Source organism: Desarmillaria tabescens (genome assembly GCF_030435595.1).
Source record: "Desarmillaria tabescens strain CCBAS 213 chromosome Unknown EV420scaffold_72, whole genome shotgun sequence".
NCBI lineage: Eukaryota > Fungi > Basidiomycota > Agaricomycetes > Agaricales > Physalacriaceae > Desarmillaria > Desarmillaria tabescens.
This window is the reverse complement of record NW_026848371.1, coordinates 107,137-130,184: the sequence shown is the minus strand read 5'-3', so window position 1 is coordinate 130,184 and position 23,048 is coordinate 107,137. Positions and strand designations below refer to the sequence as shown.

The 23,048-nt window shown below is 47.6% G+C and overlaps 5 protein-coding genes across 5 annotated transcripts; 3 read left to right on the top strand and 2 right to left on the bottom strand.

Annotated features, from left to right (window-relative positions):
* Positions 1–211: 211 nt before the first annotated feature.
* Positions 212–5,837, top strand: EV420DRAFT_1623039 (myosin 5; the record flags this gene model as incomplete). The annotated part of the gene is made up of 15 exons (XM_060475890.1): positions 212–352; positions 406–535; positions 587–824; positions 875–896; positions 944–1,138; positions 1,187–1,870; positions 1,925–1,978; positions 2,030–2,847; positions 2,908–3,335; positions 3,387–3,474; positions 3,530–4,664; positions 4,714–5,245; positions 5,296–5,365; positions 5,473–5,575; positions 5,631–5,837. The coding sequence occupies 15 exons, from the start codon at positions 212–214 to the stop codon at positions 5,835–5,837; spliced, it is 4,845 nt and encodes a 1,614-aa protein (XP_060323834.1).
* A 140-nt stretch (positions 5,838–5,977) lies between these two features.
* On the bottom strand, positions 5,978–8,521 carry EV420DRAFT_1123712 (glycoside hydrolase family 13 protein). The gene is made up of 11 exons (XM_060465933.1): positions 8,168–8,521; positions 7,913–8,112; positions 7,743–7,865; positions 7,341–7,689; positions 7,244–7,283; positions 6,994–7,193; positions 6,879–6,939; positions 6,777–6,825; positions 6,605–6,719; positions 6,334–6,552; positions 5,978–6,280 (listed from the first exon to the last, which is right to left on the bottom strand). Exons 1-11 carry the CDS (start codon positions 8,261–8,263, stop codon positions 6,119–6,121), a joined length of 1,614 nt encoding a protein of 537 aa, XP_060323833.1. The 5' UTR covers positions 8,264–8,521; the 3' UTR covers positions 5,978–6,118.
* Positions 8,522–8,604: 83 nt separating this feature from the next.
* EV420DRAFT_1580619 (glutamyl-tRNA synthetase) lies at positions 8,605–11,014 on the top strand. Its single transcript, XM_060474631.1, has 11 exons — positions 8,605–8,815; positions 8,868–9,026; positions 9,075–9,245; positions 9,302–9,481; positions 9,534–9,683; positions 9,733–9,891; positions 9,940–10,100; positions 10,156–10,204; positions 10,257–10,371; positions 10,423–10,586; positions 10,634–11,014. Exons 1-11 carry the CDS (start codon positions 8,681–8,683, stop codon positions 10,712–10,714), a joined length of 1,524 nt encoding a protein of 507 aa, XP_060323832.1. The 5' UTR covers positions 8,605–8,680; the 3' UTR covers positions 10,715–11,014.
* EV420DRAFT_1278859 (uncharacterized protein) lies at positions 10,805–16,517 on the bottom strand (the record flags this gene model as incomplete). The annotated part of the gene is made up of 6 exons (XM_060468107.1): positions 10,805–10,940; positions 10,992–11,120; positions 11,174–14,174; positions 14,227–15,090; positions 15,144–16,111; positions 16,165–16,517. 6 exons carry the CDS (start codon positions 16,515–16,517, stop codon positions 10,805–10,807), a joined length of 5,451 nt encoding a protein of 1,816 aa, XP_060323831.1.
* Positions 16,518–16,946: 429 nt separating this feature from the next.
* On the top strand, positions 16,947–18,906 carry EV420DRAFT_1278860 (kinase-like protein; the record flags this gene model as incomplete). Its single annotated transcript, XM_060468108.1, has 5 exons — positions 16,947–17,098; positions 17,149–17,537; positions 17,587–18,117; positions 18,168–18,286; positions 18,337–18,906. The coding sequence occupies 5 exons, from the start codon at positions 16,947–16,949 to the stop codon at positions 18,904–18,906; spliced, it is 1,761 nt and encodes a 586-aa protein (XP_060323830.1).
* Between the last annotated feature and the right edge of the window lie 4,142 nt (positions 18,907–23,048).

Here is a 23,048-nt window from a genome sequence, read left to right as displayed (position 1 = left end):
GGTACATAGCAAATAAGATGGAAACAGATGCTGGACCGCAGCGCATATATCCAGCCTAGGGCCAAATCTCGTCCTTTCTTTTCGTTAGAACATCAACATCATGTGTTGTCGATATTGAGATGATGGGTGTTGTAACAGGCAACAGCCACACACACGCACACAGCTGATCCTCCCAACAAATCCAATTCTTGCTTCCGTCCCCTTTTCTCCAATGGCGGAGAACATATACAGCAAGGGAACCAGGGTCTGGTTCGAGGACAAGGACCATGCTTGGATCTCTGCTGAAGTCCTTTCACTCACAAAGGCTGCCGACGACTCGGTCAAGATCCTTTTCGTTGACGAACGCGGCAAGGTGCTCGCCATTCACCTCATTCGGCTACATTCATTCACACAATTTTTATCCAGGAAATTACCGTGAATACCACTATCAAGGATATCAAGGATGGCGCCAATACCTTACCTCCCTTAAGGAATCCTCCGCTGCTGGAAACGGCGGACGATTTGGCTACTCTCTCTCATCTCAACGAACCCTCCGGTACCCAATTTTCTTCTTCGTCTTCTCTTTAAAAGTAACCTTCGGAAACAGTCCTTCATACAATACGGAATCGTTATGCTCAACACAGTATCTACACGTACAGCGGCATTGTGCTTATTGCCGTCAACCCATTTCAGCGTGTCACTCTTTATGGCCCCGAGATCATACAAGCATATAGCGGCAGGCGACGAGGCGACCTGGAACCACATCTGTTTGCCATTGCAGAAGACGCGTATACTGCCATGAGGAAGGAGGGCATGGGCCAGACTATCATCGTTTCAGGAGAGAGGTGTGTGGTCATGCTCTACCTTTTTTCGCGTTCGGCTGACCTTCTCGCAGTGGTGCCGGAAAAACAGAATCTGTATGTTTCTTCTCATTCAATGCTCCCCTCTGCTCAATCTTGTCCAGGCAAAATTTATCATGCGCTATCTGGCTTCGGTCAACCCCCCTGACTCTACCGCTAAAGGCAAGACAAAGTTCTCTCTAGACGACTCCAGTGAAATAGAACGGCAAATATTGGCGACAAACCCCATCCTTGAGGCATTTGGAAACGCGAAGACGACACGAAATGATAATTCTTCACGCTTTGGCAAATATATCCAGGTCAGTTATACTTCTTTGTCGGCATTATCTTCTCTCATGACCCTGCAGATTCTGTTCGATGGTAAACAAGAAATCGTCGGCGCGCGCATTCGAACATACCTTCTTGAACGCTCCCGAATCGTTTTCCAACCCCTCACAGAGCGCAATTATCACATCTTTTATCAGCTATGTGCAGGTGCACCTTTGAAGGAACGGAAGGATCTTGGGTTGGATACCGACGTTTCAAAGTTCCATTACCTCAAACAAGGCGGTCCTTTGTCAACTCCCATAGCAGGGGTGGATGATGCTGAAGAGTTCAGGTCCACCCAGCAGGCTTTATCCACCGTCGGAATCAGTGTTGAAAAGCAATGGGCCGTGTTCAGACTTCTCTCTGCTCTACTCCACCTAGGCAATGTCAAGATCACGCAGCTACGAACGGATGCCATGATTGAAGAAAACGATTCTTCATTACTTCTCGCAACGCGATTTCTTGGCGTCAGTCTTGCAGACTTTAAGAAATGGACCGTCAAGAAGCAGATTACTACGCGTAGCGAGAAGATTGTCTCCTCATTGAATGCTGCCCAGGCAACTGTTGTTCGGGACAGTGTCGCCAAATTCGTCTATGCTTGCATGTTCGAGTGGTTGGTGGCCATTGTCAATGAAAGTTTGGCAGGCGAAAACGGGGACGCGGCCGATCGGGCCGAGATGTTCATTGGGGTACTGGATATTTACGGTTTCGAGCATTTCCAAAAGGTAACGCAACATTCATCATAAAAGTCGTGACACGCTGCTATTTTTTCCTTACAGAATTCCTTCGAACAATTTAGTATCAACTATGCCAACGAGAAGCTGCAGCAGGAGGTCAGGTCTTTTCTGCCAGTCATCCGACCTTCAAGTACTAATTAGCAACAGTTCAATTCTCACGTCTTCAAACTAGAACAAGAAGAGTACATGAAGGAGGAAATAAATTGGACCTTCATCGATTTCTCAGACAATCAACCGTGTATCGACGTTATCGAGGGTAAATTGGGCGTGTTGGCACTTCTTGATGAAGAGTCTCGTCTACCCTCTGGTAGCGACGCCTCTTTCCTGCAAAAGCTTCACAATCAATTGGGCAAACAGGAATATAAGAAAGTCTTCAAGAAGCCTAGGTTCGGTAACACCGCCTTCACCATTGCTCACTACGCCCTTGACGTCACATACGAAGCGGAAGGTTTCTTGGAAAAGAACAGAGATACTGTGCCGGACGAGCACATGACTCTTCTTGCAGCTACACGGAATCCTTTCCTGAAGGAGGTCCTTGACGCAGCTTTGCTTTCAACGAAACCTTCTGATAGTCCCCATCCCGCATCACCTGCATTTTCGGATTCAGCAAGTGGTGGCTCTCGTCGTTCTTCGGTCATCCCAGATCCTGGTCGACAGTCTTGGATGGGTCCGGCACCCTCCGCTTCCACAGCAAGTACGGGTGGTCTGAAACGAGGCGCAGGCGCCGTCAAGAAGCCAACCCAAGGCTCCATCTTTAAAGCCTCTTTGATCACACTCATGGATACGCTTAGCGTCACAAATGTGCATTACATTCGGTGTATAAAACCGAACGAACTGAAGAAACCATGGGAGTTCCAACCACAACAGGTGTTAGGTCAACTTCGAGCCTGTGGTGTATTAGAAACAATTCGCATCAGTTGTGCTGGATATCCAACTCGATGGACTTACGAAGAGTTTGCGGAGCGGTAGGCTGCTGTTTTTCTTTACCATGGAAATATCAGTACTAATCGTTATACATTGGTCAGGTACTACATGCTCGTTCCATCATCAATATGGCAGCCTCTCATACAGTCTCTGGATCTTCGACAGCTATGTGCAGCCATTCTTGAAAAGACCCTTGAAGACCCTGATAAGCATCAGAACGGCCTAACAAAGATCTTCTTCCGTGCAGGAATGCTTGCAGCTTTGGAGTCTATGCGGACGGATAGGCTGAACGCTATGGTCACAGTAGTTCAAAAGAACATGAGGAGACGTATGGCGGTTAAGAAGTACCAACAGCTCCGACACGCTACAATTAGGATACAAACGTGGTGGCGAGGTATCAGGGCAAGGAGGCTTGTGGAGCACATCCGACGTGAAGTTGCTGCTAAGCGCCTGCAAACAGCCATCCGGAGGTTTATCCAGAGATCCCATTTTCTGGATATCAAACGAGGAATCACACTGTTCCAGAGCCGTAAGCTTTTCAAGTACTTTCCCAAGTACGATGTCTAACTTATTTTTCAAGGTGTCCGGGGTGTCCAGGCCCGCCAACGATACAGAGAAGCAAGAAGCGGAAATGCTGCTGTACTCCTTCAAAGTCTCATTCGTGGCGTGTATGTTATTCCATTATTTTTTATTTTCATCATTTTTCTCACAAACACTATCCAGGTTTTCTCGGCGGTCCTTCCGGTCCGACGTCAAGCATGTTGTCTACTTGCAGTCTTGCATCCGACGGCGTCTTGCACGTAAGGAACTAAAGGCATTGAAAGCCGAAGCGCGTTCAGTTTCCAAGTTCAAGGAGATATCCTACAAGCTCGAAAACAAAGTTGTTGAACTTACGCAGAATCTCCAGAAGCGTACTGAGGAGAAGAGGGACTTGCAACGAAAGCTGGAGGAATTGGAGCAACAATTGCAGCAATGGATCAATCGTCACGAAGAGGCCGACGTACGTACCAAGGCACTGCAGTCATCGCTGCAAAATGCCGAAGCACAGCTCTCTCAGCGAGATGATATCCTTCAGGCCAAAGTCGACGTAGAGCAGCGGTTAGAGGAAGCCCTTGCAAAGGTCGCCGAGAAGGACGAATTGATCCAAAAGCTGAGCGCTGAAGTTAGCCAGCAAGCCACTCGGTTGGAACAACAACAACGAGTAGTTGAGAGTACTCCTATTCGTAACCAGGAGGACAACTCTGTCATCATGACTCTGAAGAACGAAGTTGGCAACCTGCGGGAGCAACTGAACAGATCTAATGCTCTGAACGCTTTGACACGGGGATCACGCGCCGAGCCCCCTCCTCTTTCCCCGACATTCGCCCCTACACTCCGAGCTGCAGAGGCCAACGGTGTTAATGGTGTACAGAGGCATCAGCGAAGACACAGTTCTGCCGGTGTCTATGCTATACCTCCATCCGACCACCGGTCTTCTACCGATGAGTTGATGTATGATGTACGGAAGGACCATGTATTGAACCCTCGTGCAGTGTCAGTGGCTTTCAACGGAGAGGATAACTATCTGCGTTTCCGCCCGAACGGCTTGCCTGACATACGGGACTACGAGGATCCTGCGGAAGAAAAGATCAAGCTGATGCAGGATAACAAACGCCTGGAGGAAGACGTGTTCGATGGCCTTGTTCGCGGTTTGAAGATACCAGCGCCAAGTTTGACAAACCCCTCCGCTGTAAAGGAAATTCTATTCCCGGCCAACTTAATCAGCCTTATCACTAACGAGATGTGGAAATATGGTTTGATACAAGAGAGCGAGAGGTTCCTCGCAAATGTCATGCAAACCATCCAAACACACGTCATGGTAAGTCATTTTGTTTCCGGTCATAGTATCCACTCATATCGCGTTGCAGTCGTTTGCTGGCGAAGATGCGATTGTGCCCGGTATTTTCTGGCTGTCAAACGTCCATGAAATGCTATCGTTCATATGCGTGGCCGAGAGTGACATGCTTCAAGGTATCGGACCCGGGGAGGAGACTTCTGTTCGGGATTTCGATTGGAATGACTATGAACGGCTGGTATCGGTCGTCAAGCATGATCTCGATTCCTTGGAGTACAACATCTATCACACATGGATGCTGGAAACGAAGAAGAAGCTTTCCAAAATGGTCATCCCTGCCCTCATCGAGAGTCAGTCGTTACCAGGTTTCACCACGAGTGATGGCGGAGGCCGTCTCTTCAATCGGCTGCTCAGTAGTAACACGCAGCCAGCGTACAGCATGGACGATATTTTGAATTTATTGAATAAGGTGTGGAAGAGTTTGAAGAGTTACTACATGGAGGAGTCTGTGGTGCAGCAGGTTGTCACCGAGCTTCTGAAGCTGATTGGTGTGACGAGTTTCAATGATCTCCTTATGAGAAGGAATTTCTCTTCATGGAAGAGAGGTACGCGCATCATCTCACACTGTCCATGTATAAGCTGACCTTCGGTACAGCGATGCAAATACAGTACAACATCACCCGGATAGAAGAGTGGTGCAAATCTCACGACATGCCAGAAGGGACGTTGCAGCTGGAACACTTGATGCAGGCCACCAAACTGCTGCAGCTAAAAAAGGTACGGATACTACTAACCTTCTTGGCCATGCGCTGATCTACCTTTCCATTTCTAGGCCACTGCGGCCCGACATAGAAATTATCTATGATGTGTGCTGGATGCTGAGTCCTATGCAAATTCAACGGATGTGCACGAACTATTATGTTGCTGATTATGAGGTTAGTCGCTTTGCTGCTTGTAGATGACGCGCTCATCACAACAATTCTCACCCAGAACCCGATTTCCCCCGAAATACTACGGGTGGTAGCATCGCGAGTCCAAGCTAATGACCGAAATGACCACCTCCTTCTGTCACCAGAGACAGAAGAAGTAGGACCATACGAGCTTCCACTTCCTCGCGAAGTGTCTGGCTTGGAAACTTATGTCCCAGCGTACTTGAATGTTTCTCATCTCCGGCGTCTAGCAGCACTAGTTTCATAGTACAGCTGTTATGGATGGTTATCTACTCGTATTCGTATACCTTCGCTTTGCTGGACTTCGACCTTATTCGCACTGCTGTATTAATGAAGGTTGTCATGTTTTTGGAACCATTGTAGATTGTTTTTTGTTGCATGCATGTGTTGGACTTGAAGCGAATTGCCAGGCCAGCCTGTCCAGGAAAATCGGTTTGTGAATGCTACAATACAACACTGGGATGCTACAGATCCAAGGGTATACAAAGTCCCAGAAGACGAGAAATTACAGAAGCGTCGAACTATATTTTAAAAGAACCAACCGGAGAACAGGAAAAACAGGGTGATACCAAACGTTTCCCACTCGGCTTTGTTCGCCAGTGGTGCCTTGTTTCCGTGCCGTCGTTTCTTCGCGATATCCTGTTCTCCATGGTCACAAACCTGGTCAGCAACTGTTGACGGCATCAAGACCTGTACATAAAATGATACTCAGTCAGTGCGAAGGTGAAGTCGGGTATACTTACTTTCGGCAATCCATCGTTGCTGGACACTGTCATATTGCCATTGGAAGGCACAATAAATTGGTTGCATGTCAATACATCAACAAGTGCCTGCTTCGGCTCGAACACTCCGGGAACATTCCATGTTGCTGTGCCCGATTGTCCAACGTTGGTTAACAGCGTCAGTATAGGAAGCTTGGATATGGCGATGGCTTGGTTGCCTCCTTGAGGGATGAACGTCATCTTGAAAATTTCATTTACCAACTTTTTCAGAAAGAAAAGAGCACAGACGTACAGGAGTGGTCAGAAAACTGCTGTTGAGAGTAATCGCAGATTTCCGAGCACTATTCAAGGTTTTGACGAGGGTCACGAGAGTCTTATTCGCTGTTGCGTATCCTGACAGCCAAAGACTGATAAAAGATGTCTGGATTAACCATATGCTAACATCGAACATAGAAAATACACACGCTTCGCGATTGTTAGGATCCGCGGCACCCTGGTAACCTTGCTCTTGTCCTACAAAACCGTTGGATGAGAAAGGCGTAGTTCTAGGACGGCGCGAAACCCACCAGAGTATAGAATTGGAATTCCGTCTGTAACAAAAGACCAAGTAATTGCGTTTTTAACTAGCTGCGAATGAGTGTGTGAGTCTTCTAGTGATACACTTTCAGTCAGAAGGCTAACCGCCCAGTCCCCGGTTATGGATTGGAATCTCGGCACATCGTGGTTTTCAAGAAAGGAACCCGTCCCAAAAACGCCTCGCTTGTAGGACTTTTGAGATGCAGTTGCAACATCCAAGAGTTCTGAAAGGCTGCCTTGTGTCGACGAAAACGCGGCGGTGAGGGCAAAGTATGTGGGGTAGTCGAGAACACTGTCCATGACCTCTGCTTTCGTTAGCTTCCAGGACGAGATGATGAAACAATGAGGGATTTACCGGTGTAATCTTTTACGAAGCTCACGTTCCTATCGTAGATCTAACAGGGGGGGGAGGATATATGCGCCTATCAAGCTAAGAGGGGAGAACAGCTAACCTCTCCGATTGAAAATACTCCAGCCGCTTTGACGAAGTCAGGCCAAAAGTCCTTTCGAACGTGCCTGACGGTATCAATGCGGATGCCATCGATGTTGTAGTCCTTGACTAGTGAGGAGATCCAGGTATTCATCGTGGTAACAACATTGGGATTTTCGGTGTCGAGGTCGATCAATGCAAGATTATTGTCGCCCAACCAACATTGCTCTGTCTGAGTTTGATTACTGTAGTCTTGGATCCAGCAGAATGGATGAAATTCCGAAGGTGAAGAAAAGGGCGAGAGGCCGGAGAGGTTGAAATCATCGATGCTCGAGATATTTGCTTCCGGATGAAAAGGAACGCCTGCAAAGCTACGGAGCTCATCAGCAGAAAGATACAGACGAGAAAGGAAAAGGCGAGTTACTGATTGACGACCACGTCCACCATGATATACATGCCGCGAGCATGTACAGCGGAACTAAGGGTCTTCAAGTCGTCCGGCTTACCAAAGTGAGGATTCAAGTTTGAAATATTCTTGGTCCAGTAGCTTGGGGGGCCGTCAAGTAGGGGACTCATGCAAGGCGAATCACATACCCATGGTATGCCTCTCCGTAGGGGTTTTTGTCATCAATGTTCTCTACGACGGGCGATATCCAGATGGCGTCGAAACCCATATTTTGAATGTAGTCGAGATGCTCCGTGATGCCTATCCAAGAACCGCCGCACAGTGTTCGAGCTGTGGTATTGCAAGGGGCCCCGGCATTGTTTCTGACGGCGAAGCGATCTGTCAAGAGCTTGGTCGCCATCGGTCGTTAGAGTATGACATGGAAGAGAAACAGAGAAGAATACCTGGTAGATGGACCTGTCCTGCCACTGGTCGGCAGAGGCAGCGAAAGAGACTGAAATAAAAGAGAAAAGAGTCAAGGCGTGGACGTATCGTAGCATGGAAGTAACGAAGAGAGAGAGATAGAGAGTACAGTGCTAAAGGGTAGCGCTTGATTTCCCGTTACGTCATTGCCAGAAGCGCGTCAGTGTCGCGTTCCATGCACGTGTTAATGTTCAGACTAGTCCTGAGTCCTGACCAGTCAAAGTACAATTCCAATCATTGTGCACATATATCCGAGTCAAAGAGCAGGATTTTAGCAGCAGAGTCAGAGCTATTGAAGAGAAAACAATAACCAGTGCATGTCGTATACAGAGATGCTGCAGAGACGAGCCAGATAAAAAGTCGCATCCTGCCGGATCGTGTTTTTGCAGGTGATACATCACGTGACAGCAAAGCGCTCTGAAGTTTCTGCTCATCGTTAGACACGCTCTACTGCTTTCCGTCACCGTCACCATTCGCGACCAAAGTCTACCGCAATGGTACTACTTCGTTTTGCACCATCTCCAACAGGTCCCCTGCATCTTGGGGGCCTACGTATGGCTCTCTACAACCACCTCTTTGCAAAGAAACACGGTGGTAAATGGATCTTGAGAATCGAAGACACGGATACTGTGAGCTGATTTATTTCATTGCCGAGCGGCTCAATGTCTTATAAAGAGCCAGTCGCGAATGGTTCCAGGGTCAGTAGAAGGAATACAAAAAGCGCTGGACTGGGCTGGATTAGAGTACGACTACGGTCCGGACAGGAATTCCCGGTATGGGCCTTATTTCCAGACGGAGCGGCTTGAGCTGTACCGCTCTTATGCCAACAAATTGCTTGAGGTAGGCGTTCTGCTGGCATGCATATTTCTCTTTTATATGTTATTCCAGTCTGGCCACGCTTACCGCTGCTTTTGTTCCACGGACAAATTGGCGTCCATAAGGGAAAGACTGGCCCGTGCCGGCTCGAACTCAACATACGATAAATCCTGTGTCCTCATCACGGACGAAGAATCGGCACGAAAGGCTCGTGCAGGTGAAAAATTTGTTGTCAGGGTCAATGTTCGTCGGTCTTGTCGATCACAGTCAGCTTGCCGTGCAGACACCTCTTCGTACAGGACAGTCTTCCTCCATCCAGGCCGCCAGCAGTCGACCTAGTATTTGGTCACCTCAAGGATGCTCACGCTTCTCTATCTACTGATCCCGTTCTACTCAAGTCTGATTCCTTTCCCACTTATCATCTGGCTTCGGTCGTAGACGACCACGAGATGCAGATCACTCATGTTCTTCGTGGCGAGGTCGGGCCATCTTGTTGTTGACGTCCCGCAATTTCTCAACTTTTGAGCATAGGAATGGATAACTTCTTTCCCTCTGCACCTCGACCTCTATGCCCACCTTGGCCTCACTCCACCTAAATTTGCTCACATTCCCATTCTCCTCAACCCCGATGGCACCAAAATGTCCAAACGAAAGGGTGATGTTCAAGTTATCGACTACACGGTGCGAATGATTCTATCAAACACGCGAAATGTACTTAATACTTTCATAGAGGCGCGGGTGGGAACCTGCCGCGGTGCTTAACTGGCTTGCTCTCGCTGGTTGGGGAGTGACTCACGAAGAGACGTCACCCGAGTCCACATCACGAACACACATCAAGGACGCTCCTGACAGTACCGCGATAATGTCTCTACCGGAGCTCATTAAATCGGTACGATCTATTTTGGGGACAAGTATTGCACTGACAGATGGTTTGCAGTTCGATATCTCTGTTCTGACGCAGCGCAGCTCGGGATTAGATGTCTCAAAATTGGAGTATATCAACAAACATCACCTCGCTTTGGCCTGGACCACAGAAGAAGGCATGGCTGCTCTTGCCGAACGCGCACACATCCATGTGAAGGAAGCATTCCCACATAGGTAAGCCCTACTTGAATAGCCGCGTAAATACTCGCGTAGCTAACATCAATTCCAGTCAGTATACAACGATTGACAACATCAAAAGCGCTATACGAGCATTGGAAGCAAGTAATATGTCCCATTTCTTTTCCCCTTTCTGATATCCGTCATCAACAGGGTAGATTGACGAATATTCAAGACATCCCTCGCCTTGCGCCGTTCCTGTTTGTAGAACCCGATTTGACGTCCGACGAGGCGCAGAGTATGCTTGTCGTCATGCCCGACGTCCAGGGTAAGTCGCATATTTAGAAGGTGTTATGTCCTTCTTCACGACTCGATGTAGATCGATCCAGGATGCTCCAGGTGCTGAGGGATGTTGTCGACACTCAGGTAAATGATTGGAGATCAGACATTGTCTTCAGTATATTCCAGGAGCAGCTGACGGCAGCTGGCTTGCCCCGCAAGGCTTTCCTAAAAGTCCTCCGCGCATACTTGACTGGGATGAAGGTAAAGCTACACCACTCAAAGAATACATTATCTCACGAGTCGATTAGGATGGGCCACCTCTCGCCGACATTCTAACCGTGTTGGGCCCCGAAAGGACAAAGGTGCGACTAAGTCCAAGCACGGCGTAAAATCGATATTGTAAAATCGGGATGCTATATATATACGTTTCTAACAAGTACAGTCTTATTGGTAAATGTAGCGGATACAAGTTACAAGTGTCAAAGTGTCTCCCAACCTCCCGAGTCCAAAGTACTCTCCAGCTTTCGTGCTATAACAGTCGGAATACCATGATTGAGCCACGTCTTCCGCACTTCCTCCCATCGTGCATGATGCAGATATTGTCTACGTCCCCGTCTAAGAAGAGATGGTTAGTAGGTCTACAAGCTGGAGAAGACAATTGCCTACCGCATTGATATGTCAATCTCACCATGAACATCTAGATACGGGGACTGTGAGAAGGTTCCGTTATTTGCATACAGATACAGTAGGGAGCATCGTTTGACGAGGAAATATATTCCAATCGCCCCACCGCATCTAGGGGACACAATTAATCATCAAGGTCATCATCATGCGGTAGACAGACTTACTCTCGGGTATGCATGTTGCATTCCCCATGACCTTCACCAGACTCGCTGTCCATGCAGCAGTGACTCTGCATGCAGCAGGTGGCACCACACAGTAAGCATATCGCAGCATCGATAGGTACGGTCTTGCACTTGGCGCAGGTCAGCGTTTTTTCCCGGTCTGCAAACAAGTTGTCAAGCACAAATGGAAGTCGTGCAAGACGATATATAGTAGGGGTATCCAGAAGAACTCCAAAGTTCAAAGGTGACGCGGCGTGCGAGTGGCCATAGTGTGCGCACCAGCCCGATAATGCATTTTGCAGCGTGTCCTGGTTCGGAAGATCGGAAAGTGGGGGAATTCCAAGCATAGCGAGTAGTCTGTTGTACTCACTCTGGTTGGCATCGATATGGTCGGGGGTGGGGAACGCAGAAGGTAGAACTGAGCGGCATAAGATGGTGGCCTTTCGGAGGAAGGGAAGTGTAAATGAATACATCAGTTTCTCCATGCGGGCCTCTCCAAAAGTCTCGAAGGCCAGAGTCGCTGTGTGTTCAAACACGGGTGAATGTCGCACAACAGACATGAAGAACATGCGGACGTCTCCAAATATATCATCGTGCGCTCGTTGGATTGGGGGCGTCGAGTTGTAGCTTCGTATTTTGTTTAGCACGAATACTAAACCGATAACTGTCCTCGCTAAACAAGCGTAGTACGTCAATACTAGGACATGCCGTAGCATATCCGGGGCAACCGCGGCAGTCTCGACGAGAAGGGTAAAGGGATCTCGGAGGAGCAATGGATATGAAAACGATGTAAGCGAACTACGGCTCCATTCGGGCAATAGCCGTTTGATAATAGCTTGCCGCACAGAGTCTCGCCCTTCATCAGGTCGGCCTTTGTAGTGCAGTGCTGACAGCCGGGTCAGACATGTTAGAAGCCCTCTGATCATCCGCATCTGAGCCTCCGACAAATTATCCACCATGAAACCAGTAGGTGACTCTATGCCTCGCTGAGAGATTTCCATGGCCGCAATGGTATAACCAACGAGTTCTTCGGGAAGATACAGGCCTGCTCCTCGCTCAGAAGATTCTGGCTCAGGACGGTCCCGCAGATGTCTGGTCTGTTGGGAAACCGACTTGGATACTATCATGACTGTATCCACCATTTTGAACGAATCAGAACCTTCCGCCTTCTCCATACCCCGCAGAGTCGTCGTGTACACTGGGTCCTGAGCACTCCAAAATACAAATTCCCCTGTTCCTGTCCGGAATTGGAGAGAATTTGTGACTGGGTCAGGGCGGGATTTGAGAATATTGATTCCGGCTGCACGGATCCAGTCGGGAAAGGGAGTGATATTTAGGGGAATTGTTGGAGGGGCAGATACGGGAATGATAACGTTTCCCAGGCTTTTGCATAGTGGACATATGAATTCTTTCCGAGGAATGCTCTCGGGGTGGCTCCGGGTGGCTTGCGCCCTGTGTCGCTGCCTGATTGACACACTGTAGACGTGGAAGCAATCTAAATGCATCATATGGCTACACACTGATGCATTCATGCCAAAGCGAGTATATTGAGCTGGGAACCCTTCAAATTTAGATGATAAGCCAGCTTTGGCATCATTGATCTCGGCGTCACGAGGCGGGAAGGTGTTGTTGACCTGGGGAACGGAACGATCCAGCGAAACAGGCGTCTGTAAGGCTTCCTTAAGAAAAGTGTTGTTGAAGCCGTCTGGCTGGCGTCGAATAAAACGACTCGGCTGTAGCATTCCCAGCATACCGAATAGGCGAGAAGAGTGCACGCTAAGATCCTCCTGGCAAACGATACAAGTCCCATAGGAAACTTGTTCCTCCTCAGCATCCTCCATTATCTCATCTTCATCGTCGTCAATGTCGTCAAAGTTAATTGCGAAACTAGCTTGCTGGGCTTTCATTTGCTTCATGATAGCTTCTTGCCTTGCTTTCGCAGCACGTTTCCTAGCTTCATCCACATCAGAGGCAGCGGGAAGCGTTATATCGAGAATGTGTCTTCGGCTCTGTACTTCCTGCGGAACATGGAGTGCCATGCGGTTCAAGATCCATCCTACTCGAGCTTTGTACGTCTTGAATTTGTCGTGGAATTCGAGAGCGCAGAGAGTATCGACGAGAGTCCTGCCTTCAAATGTCTTTACAGCAGAAAGGTTGCTGAAAATGACGGCACGCTCCACAAGTGCCAACATGATGAGGTGCAGGATCTGGTCAAGGATAGCTTCTGCAGAAGGCGGGGCCGATCCAGATTCATCCGTCGCTACAAGGACATTGAAAATGGAGTAAAAGATCACTTGTAATAACGCCTCAGACTCGAATGTTGATGAGATGATAGAGAACGGTCCTGCTGTGACTTGCATTGGTTTGGGAACGAGGACAGGTTCAGACTGTCCTGCCTTCCGCAAGCGATTGAGAAGAATGGCTTCCACCTCTTCCCGCTTGTTGCGCGTATAATGATAGAAGAATGGATTAACTTCGTCGTACATCTCATCCTTCAGCTCATAGACGCCGCAGTCCGTCGTGGATTCGGGGGAACGGAAGACTGCAACCTCCTTCAATACCTTCTCGAAATTGATATCTTCGACCAGGCGTTCTGCAACCCTCTTCACCAGATCAGTATACGAACATGGGCCAAGGGCTAACGCATGAATGATTTCGCGACGAATCTGGCTTGGAACGGGTAATCGGCCAGCATTTGCGTCCTCGCTCAGGATAGTTATAAATATGTACAAAACCTCTTCGACCATGCTGGTCAATTGGGTGCCTTCGTACACGGAGTGCAAAGAAGCACCGGAGAAGTAGCCCACGAGCCCGAACCGGTCCAAGATTGTGACGATAACGGTGTTAGGGTCTAGAACGGCAAGCGCGACTTGGAGAATGAAGATATCCTGATCATAGCAAAGCTCCCTGAGCATGAAATCACGATAATGAAGGAGTTGTCCTCGAATGGCGAAGCCATTCCGAACCCAAAGACCAGTACGAATCTGTGCAATCATAGCAAGAACTGAAACAAAGATTAAGGCTCGGGGCTTGAACACTCAATTGCGCTAACTTACCTCTGAGAGGGAAGTCAATTACGGTCAAGATGGCTTGCTCGCTTGCATGTCGCAGGAGGATATCACGAACGCCCGTCATCCCAACATCTCGTAAACGATCTTCTGTCAATAGGTCTACATGCTTGAACAGTTCGGCAAGTAGCCAGTGTAGGGAATGGTGAAAACTTGTCCATCCTTCGAGCACGTCGAATTGTATGACGTTGTAAACGGCGTTCCCGAAGAACACTTCGTGGAACGCAATGGGAGAATACTTTGTCCTGTCGAGTCTGTCCTCCGCAAGAGTACACACCATCAAAATATGATGAACAATGGTTGAAATCGCTGAAGCAAGTTCGGCGGTAGTAGCCTTGGCGAACGCTTCGCCGTATACCTTGATGACACGGGATAGGGATAAAGTTACATTGAAAACGCTAATCCATGCATCTGTCTCATACTCGACGTGATTGGTAGCAGCTCGTTTGTTTGGATTGATACACATGAAGAGCTGGCACGTCTTGGCGAATTGTACGATGAATTCACGGTTATGAGCAATCATCTTTTGCACCGGCTCATTATGGCAAAGATAGCGAAGATCGCTGAAGACAGGCATGAAGCGTTTAGATTTGAAAGGAAAAGTATCGACGTCGATGTTCGTTATGGACATGGGGGGATAGATGATATGCTTTTCAGTTATCTGGTTTGTGAAGAAGGCTGTAATGATGGCCAGGAGGCGGGAAACGAGCTTGTAGTTACGGACGATATGGGCGGCAACAGAAGGTGTCGTAAACAGCTGTAAAGCAAAATATTTGATTGACGTCTCTGCTTCATGATCAACGAGGAGGTACGCATCGATGACACGATGGTACACGCTTGCAAAGTGTCCGGCTAAAATCATCTGTCATTGCATCGTCGACGGCAGAGAAAGTGGTGACAATTACCTATTGCAAGCTTATGTGGGTGGCTGAGAGTAAGAACAGAAGTGTAGATCTCTTTCAGGCTCAGGCGAGGCTTCTTCCAGAGCCTAGCATGATAGAGGAACAATATATCAAGTCTGGTAGGGACGGCAGAGATATCAGGGAGGGAATGGAGAGCATGAGGGTTTGATGTGTAAGATGTCCTGCGACGCGAAAGTAATTCCTCGGATATGACTTCGCGCAATATGAGGGTATCGCTTCCAAGGCGGCTGTGGGTGAGGTCTAATAGCCATTCTATGATGACAGAGACGACCTGTTCTCGGAATGTGTCATAGGCTCTCCGGACCGTGACACCCAAATCAATGATGGTCAAAGACTGAGCTGTCTCGAGAAGCTTCTGTATGTTGGAGCTCATTTCGATTATCTCCCGACCCTGCTCATCGATCCGGTGAGTAATTTCGGAGGCCTCATCGCGCGGGCAATTGGTCTTGTCACAGAGAAGTTTGATCACCTCGTCAAAAGAGTGCTTTTCGTCGTTCCAAAGGACAATACAGAACTGGTCCTTCGGCACGGGATCAGCAGAAGGTTGGAGACGGAGATCTGCCTCATTGGCGGGGACAGAAGGTTCATCAGGAGAGAAATCTAGGGTGTCAAGAATGAAGTCTAGGGCATAGCCTACTGTCCTGCTCATGGTCTCACGAAGATCTGGAGGTACAAAGACGCGGTCAGGAAAGTTTTTTACAGTAGGGATAGAATCCTGCAAGGATTTTGAGGTGACTTTGGGAGTGGAAAGACCAGACATTTCATCGTCATCGGATGTGGGTGGTGGATGGTAAGGGCAGCCTATGGGAGTTCTCCATGCCTCCTCATCACCACAATCACAGCATCCACCAGATTGCTGGGCAATGAAAAAACTGACGTTGTGTCCAATGTGATTTGTCGCATGGAAGCATTTGGGACAAAGGACGCAGCTGTCATCCAGAGCGCAATCCCTGAAGCAACGCGAATGAATGCAGTGAGAAATGGAATGGACGTAGGTACGCACTTGCATCTGAAACAACTCTCTCCCTTCTTGAGAATGTGACCGCAAGGTCTCCCTGGTAGTACAGGTGCTTCCTTTCCTGCGCCAGAGAATCCCAAAGATGACTGGACCTGACTGAGTGTGGCGTGCAGCGGGAGACTTGAATTAGAATTGGGAAGAAAGAGGTGAGCATACGATCCCCAGAACGCGTCATAGAGTTCTGAGAGAATCTCTGCGCGAGTCGCTGCTGTGAAGAGGTATTTCCTGGAGCTAGGCATTGTGTCGAGGACGAAGCGAAGCTGGTGTAAAGGGTCGGTAGGCCTGTCACGAGAGTTGATAGATGGTAGGAATTTAGAAAGGGAAGATAACGCGGACATGGTATTGTCAGCGAACGATGGTGGTGGTGGTGGATGACTGAAGATGGCTCGTGGCCATGTTTGATGTGCACGGTGAATCCAAACAAAGGCTCGACGCGACGCGTGCAGCCCGGGGTAAAGTAAATGCCCACGCCTCATGATCCGGATTACCCTTTATGTAAAACCTATCACATGTGCGGCATTTGTACCGTATACTCTAACGGAGACGTACACTGGCGCCTACTACCCTTGTGTTCCCCTTCATATCTCGTCTGTGCCATTATTTGCCACTTCCCAGCCAACGAGGACAGCCCAGAACTCGAGAACAGGAACCGGGACGCGGGTGATCCCCAGTAACGCCAGTTTGCAATTGCTTATCTCGACAAAAAAAGTGTTATCTGTGCAAGTGATATCATGTCTCACGGCTCCTATTCGTCTGCAGCTTCCATCATGACCGAAGATGAAGAGGACTGGGAAGAGTATGTCAAAGGCGGCTACCATCCAGTCAAAATCGGGGACACCTTTTCTGACGGAAGATATCTCGTCGTTCGTAAGCTTGGTTGGGGTCATTTTTCAACCGTTTGGCTTGCAAAGGATCTCAAGTATGTTCTCTTTATGTTGCCTCGCTTGACCGCGTTGCTGAACATCGCAGAATGGACCGCCATGTCGCCTTGAAGGTCGTCAAGTCCGCTCCTCGCTACACAGAGACCGCTCTTGATGAAATCAAGCTTCTCCAGCGCCTCATCACTTCCTCGACGCCACCCGTTCAGCCAACTCCTTCAAATCCACATCCACCGCCATCTCCATCCCAGACACATCCAGGTCGTTCCCATGTCATGTCCTTTCTCGACCATTTCCGGCACAAGGGTCCCAACGGCACTCATGTATGCATGGTATTTGAGGTCCTTGGCGAAAATCTCCTCGGCCTCATCAAGCGGCATCAGAACAAGGGCGTTCCGATGCATCTTGTCAAGCAGATCGCGAAACAAGTCCTTCTTGGCTTGGATTACATGCATCGCTGTTGCGGCGTTATCCACACAGGTTTGTTTCCGTTTTCTCCCTATTACACTATGCGCTCAGTTCTATATAGACCTCAAACCGGAAAACGTCCTCATCTGCATCGACGATGTCGAGTCTATCATACAGGCAGAGCTCGCTGCGTCCTCCTCCAGTGCATCCTCGCCGCCCACCAAACTTGTCGGCGTACCTGCTTCCAAGGGCCGGGGTGGCAACCAGACGCCTAGATCCGAGAGCATCTATATCACCGGGTCCCAGCCCCTCCCCAGCCCCTCCTCGTCTTATGGCAGTAGTCCTATGCTTGATAAATGGTCCTTTGGCATGAGTAAGATAGAAGGTGAAGAATCAGACAAGAAGCGCGCCGACTCTGCCGATCTCGCCGCAGAGGTTGGTAACGTTTCATTGGAGAACGGTTTCGGAGAAAAGGTCATTCCTCATCCAGCAAAGACAGCTCCTTCGCTTCTATCTCAGCAGGCGCCTCATGCCGTGACTTCCTCGTCATCACGTCCAGCAGAGTCATCGCCAACCCTACAAACCTCTAGAGATGACCCTGTATACGATGGCCATGAGAAGATCACTGTCAAAATTGCCGATCTGGGTAATGGTTCGTATCGCGTCTCTCTCTTCATGTTCTCCTCTAATTCTTTCCACCAGCCACTTGGACGGAACACCACTTTACAGACGATATACAGACACGTCAATACCGGTGTCCGGAAGTCATTTTAGGCGCCAAGTGGGGTGTCAGTGCCGACATATGGAGTGTCGCATGCGTGGTGAGTAAGCATATCTATTTCTATCTTCTTTCCTCTTATCGGGTCCGTAGATATTTGAGCTGATAACAGGGGGCGACTATCTCTTTGACCCGGCCGCGGGATCACGGTATAGCAAAGATGACGACCACATCGCACAAATAATGGAATTGATGGGCGAAATACCCAAGAGCATCGCGCTCACAGGGAAGTATTCCTCTGAATTTTTTAATAGGAAAGGGGAGTTGCGCCATATCAACAAACTGCGGTATTGGCCTCTTGAGGCAGTGCTGCACGACAAATACCTATTTCCGAAACCGGAGGCAGACGCATTAGCGTCCTTCCTCACGCCCATGCTACGCCTCCATCCGGAGAAACGAGCTAAGGCCGGAGATCTGATATACCATAATTGGCTGGAGGGAGTAGTGGTTCAGGGCGAGAGGGACGTGATACGGCGGGCGGAGGAGGAGGAGCGGGAGAAGAAAGAAAAGAGAGACAGCCGAGAGGTCGACGCCATGAAACCTGTAGAAGAGGTCGACTTGACGACGACCGTAGAAGAAGCCAAGCCGCCGCCTCATTCCTCTCAGCATCAAACACCCGTCCTGGCGCCTGCGCCGATGCCGCACGCCCAGCGAAAGAGCTAACTGTATCTTTATCGATTTGTTGTGTACGCTAGAGGTTATTTAATGCATCGAATACAGCAAAGGCTCATACTTTGGGAAGGTGCAAATGAGTGTTGCTTGAGGAAAGGGAAGAGTGGAAACATAGACACTACTGTGCAGTGCATATGGGTGGTTTGTCTGAGACTTGGACTTGAGAGCTGAAGAGTATGTTGGTCAGAGGTGTGGGCTTAATTGTGGGGGTCCCAGAGTCAGGATCCCACTGGATAAGGCCCATTTCATTAATGAAGTCTCTCATGAGCTTGGAAGTTGCAAGAGCAAAGTATAGGACAGTGCACCAAGGGTCTTGAGTTGTTTTTACTTGGCTCTTAAAGGAAGGACTAGTATTATCTGTGTCATTATGAACCAGCTTTATACCCTTGTATTTTTGAAGTGTAATCAATATGTGAATTCCTGTTTTTGTAACATGCATGCCAATGGAACTCTGATCTCAAGCTGAACTCCAACAAACTGCATCTTGGATCCCTGTGGATTCCAATTCCCAGTTTCTATTTCATATTCCATTTTATATTTCATCTCTCCATTTTAATTTATCAAGAGTCCGACACAAGCCTGACATCAGTAGTGAGTACATCATTGGACTCCATCAGCTACTGACTGGTAGACTACAATTCCTGACCATTCTAAAATGTAGACTATTCTGAGTAGGAACTAGACCAGATGCCTAAACAGTATATAAACTGTAGAACTACACTGTACATACTCAGTTTGAATATCAACTTGGTTCAGCCCAATACTCTCTTTGACTCTTAGTCTAAACTCTTGCTCTCCAGTCTGCAGAGCTCTGATCTGTTGGACTTATCTCTTACCTCATCTCTGTCTCACTGTGGACCTCCATCCATATTCATCTTAGGGCTTTGTAACAAGCATGCTGACAGAAACCCGACTTCCACTCAACCCAACAAACCACAGCATGGAAACCTACAGATTCCAATTCCCAGTTTCTATTTCATATTCCTTTTCATATTCCTTTTTATATTTCACTTCTCCATTACAATTTATCAATAGCCTGACATCGGTAGTGAACATTCATCAGACCCCATCGGCTACCGACTGGTAGAATACATCCTCCAACAACCCTAGAATGTAGACCACTCCGAGTAGGAACTAGATCAGACTCCTAACTAGTATATAAGCCTTAGAATTACACTGTAGATACTCAGTTCAAATATCAACTTGGTTCAGCCCAATCTCTCTCTGACCTTAAGTCACACTCTTGTTCTCCAGTCCATGGAACTCCAATCTGTTGGACTTATCTCTTACCTCGTCTCTACCACTCTGCGGACTTCCGTCCGTATCCATCTTAGGGCTTTGGCTCAGGGGTGATGTTGCTAATAGCTTTGCCTATGCCCAACACATCCTGCAGCATTCTGCTATGAGCACTTACTGCCACAATCCTATTGGCACAATCCTAACAGACTTCAGCTCAGGGGTGATGTTGCTAATAGCTTCACCTATGCCCTACACACTCTATGGCCTCCACTGCATGCAATCCCTTCCCTTGTTCCTATTGGCATAATCCTAACAGTATATTTCAAACTCAAACTCTTGAGTCAAAAATTTTCTTCTTCACCATGTCTGCTATATTCACCATCCCTCCAGAAACCAACTGCAACTCTGTGGCCACAAATCTATTGTGATTTGAATGCAGTTGCACTCCAGCTGTTAGGCTGTTAGTCACTAGGTAGACAAATTCATGAGGAGTTTCCTTGCCTATGCTCTGTATTTATACTATTTACTACTTAATCTAGTACTTTCTCCCCATTTCCTCCAGATTCTCTCTTACTAAGCATGCTGAGACATGCCATATCACTGGAATATCACAACAAAATCAAACCTATACTGTTAAGGAACAATGAACTACAAGAACATAAGTACTACAGAAGTAAGTATCATAGAAGAAAATGTACCTCAGTCTCCACTCGATATGGTGGTAAAAGACTGAGGTATGCTAGTGAAAACAAATGGGAAAATGCTACAGTAGTGATCATGTGACTCAATGTAAACTTTGGTACCTAATAATAGCCCATGTCTGAGAAGACCATGTGGGTGTCGACTGAGCCTCTCAACATATACCATGGATGACATCCTCATCTCTGCCTCAAAAGAAGGCCCCCTTTCCTTTGGAACAGACTCCATGCTATTGCAATGCTTTCACAGGGAAACCTATCTTCACAGCAGTTTCACTGCTCACCAATCTGACATCAACTATTATGACCTTACCTCTATTTTCCTTATCTTATCTTATCCTTATCTCTCAGAACCCTGGACCTACCTATCTTATCTCTCAGACCTACAATATTCTGCCAGCATGTTCCCTACCCATTTATCTGGTTGCCACATCCTGGATGACTAATGTATCTCATGCACCATCATACTTTTCTTGATGGCATCATACTTCTTAATGGTTTGACAATACAGACTGCTAGTCAAAGGTGGTCTATAGGATAAGGATGAGTCAGATAGAGTCCTGCTTCCATGCAGGTGACATGTGCTCTTTATGCTCATTCATTGAAGGACGCACTTCTCTATGTGAGAATCACAGCCAGGATTTATTATTAGGCAGAGCCAACATGTATTTAAGCTAGCCTATGCTGTGGCCTTAAGCCCCAGCTTCAGCTAAGGTTATACAATTCCAACTCTTACTGAACTCCCTGGTTCACGACTAACTTGTCCATCACCATCCACAAGAACTTGCAATGCTGTCCACCCTGTGAATCACCAAATGCAAGTGACACATTGGACACCATGAAAAATGTTGATTGCTTCCCATGCCATACAACGACTTGGTCAAATTGCAACAGCCTACAAGGATCAGTGGTTGTTATAATGGATTATAAGTCATTGTGGCCCCCTCAACATAGTATAAAGCACTTACCTTGGTTTGAAATATAGGTTTGCTGATATTCACTATTGTAAGGTAGTATAGCTTGGGTGTCAGCATGAGTCAACTTGGAATGCACATAGATATCAGATACAATGTAGATGTAAGTTACTCACTGCTCAGACTGCCAGTGCAGAGTGGTGATAGATAAGAAACTTTTTTTAGACATTTACAAGTCCTACATATATAATGACTGCATAAAGGAGGACCCAGCAGTCAATGAAATGCAGATTAGTTGTGATATAAGTGAAATTGAACTTGGGTGGAAATACTGTCTGGCAAGTCCCAGGTCCTGATCAGGTCTGAGTAACAGTTCTTCTCAGCACCTTTGCCTCTTGCCATCACCATCACTAGTTCAACATGTCACCTCTATACCTCATCCCACCTTTTGCATAGTCGTGATTTCTGCACTGTATCACTGCAATAAGCATGCACCAGTAACACCACAATGGTACATGTTTATTCACCAGAATGATATAATACTGTATCAAGGGGCCAGTTCTCTCAGTATGATCCTAGAGCAGTCTCGAACACCTGAAGTGTACAGTATAACAAACAACAGCATATTTCTATGTGAATCTCGGTGCATATATGCAAGAAATTGAAGGAGCAGGTCAGAGTACTACTTTGGTATGCTGGTTTTCTTTTCTTTTCACTCTCTTTGGTTACTAATACCTTCCATGACTTCAATTCTAATAAGCCTGGTACATTTCATTCTCTTGTTAGTTGTTACTGACATGTCCCATATGTATCTTTTGTGGAAAGAGGATGAACCTGGACGATTGTTGTGCTTGCAATCAGATTGCTGTATACAATTGTACCCCTTTGAAACTCAGGTGAGTGGAATGTTTGCTTGCCATTGGCATATTATTGGCTAACATGCCTGTCTCTTGGATATCTTTTCCACCATCCTCAAGCCCCAGTTTTTCAAAGTGTGTGCAATGTGAATAGGACTGGAGTCCATTGTAATAACTTAAATACTATCTCAGAGTTATCTGGTTTTTTGTGTGTATGCATACTGGTTTTGACATTTAATTGGACTGACCAGTCTCAATGTCAGTTTCTAGCTGCCCTAGAAACTAGAACGTCCAATTCCCAGACATTGATCAAGCTTGTTGAAACTTAGTGATGAATTGGTGGGTCATGTTGCCATGGCAGTTCTGTGGCTTGGTTTAGGATTCGTTGATGCTCTGTTCTTTGGGCAATGAGGATATGGCTCTTG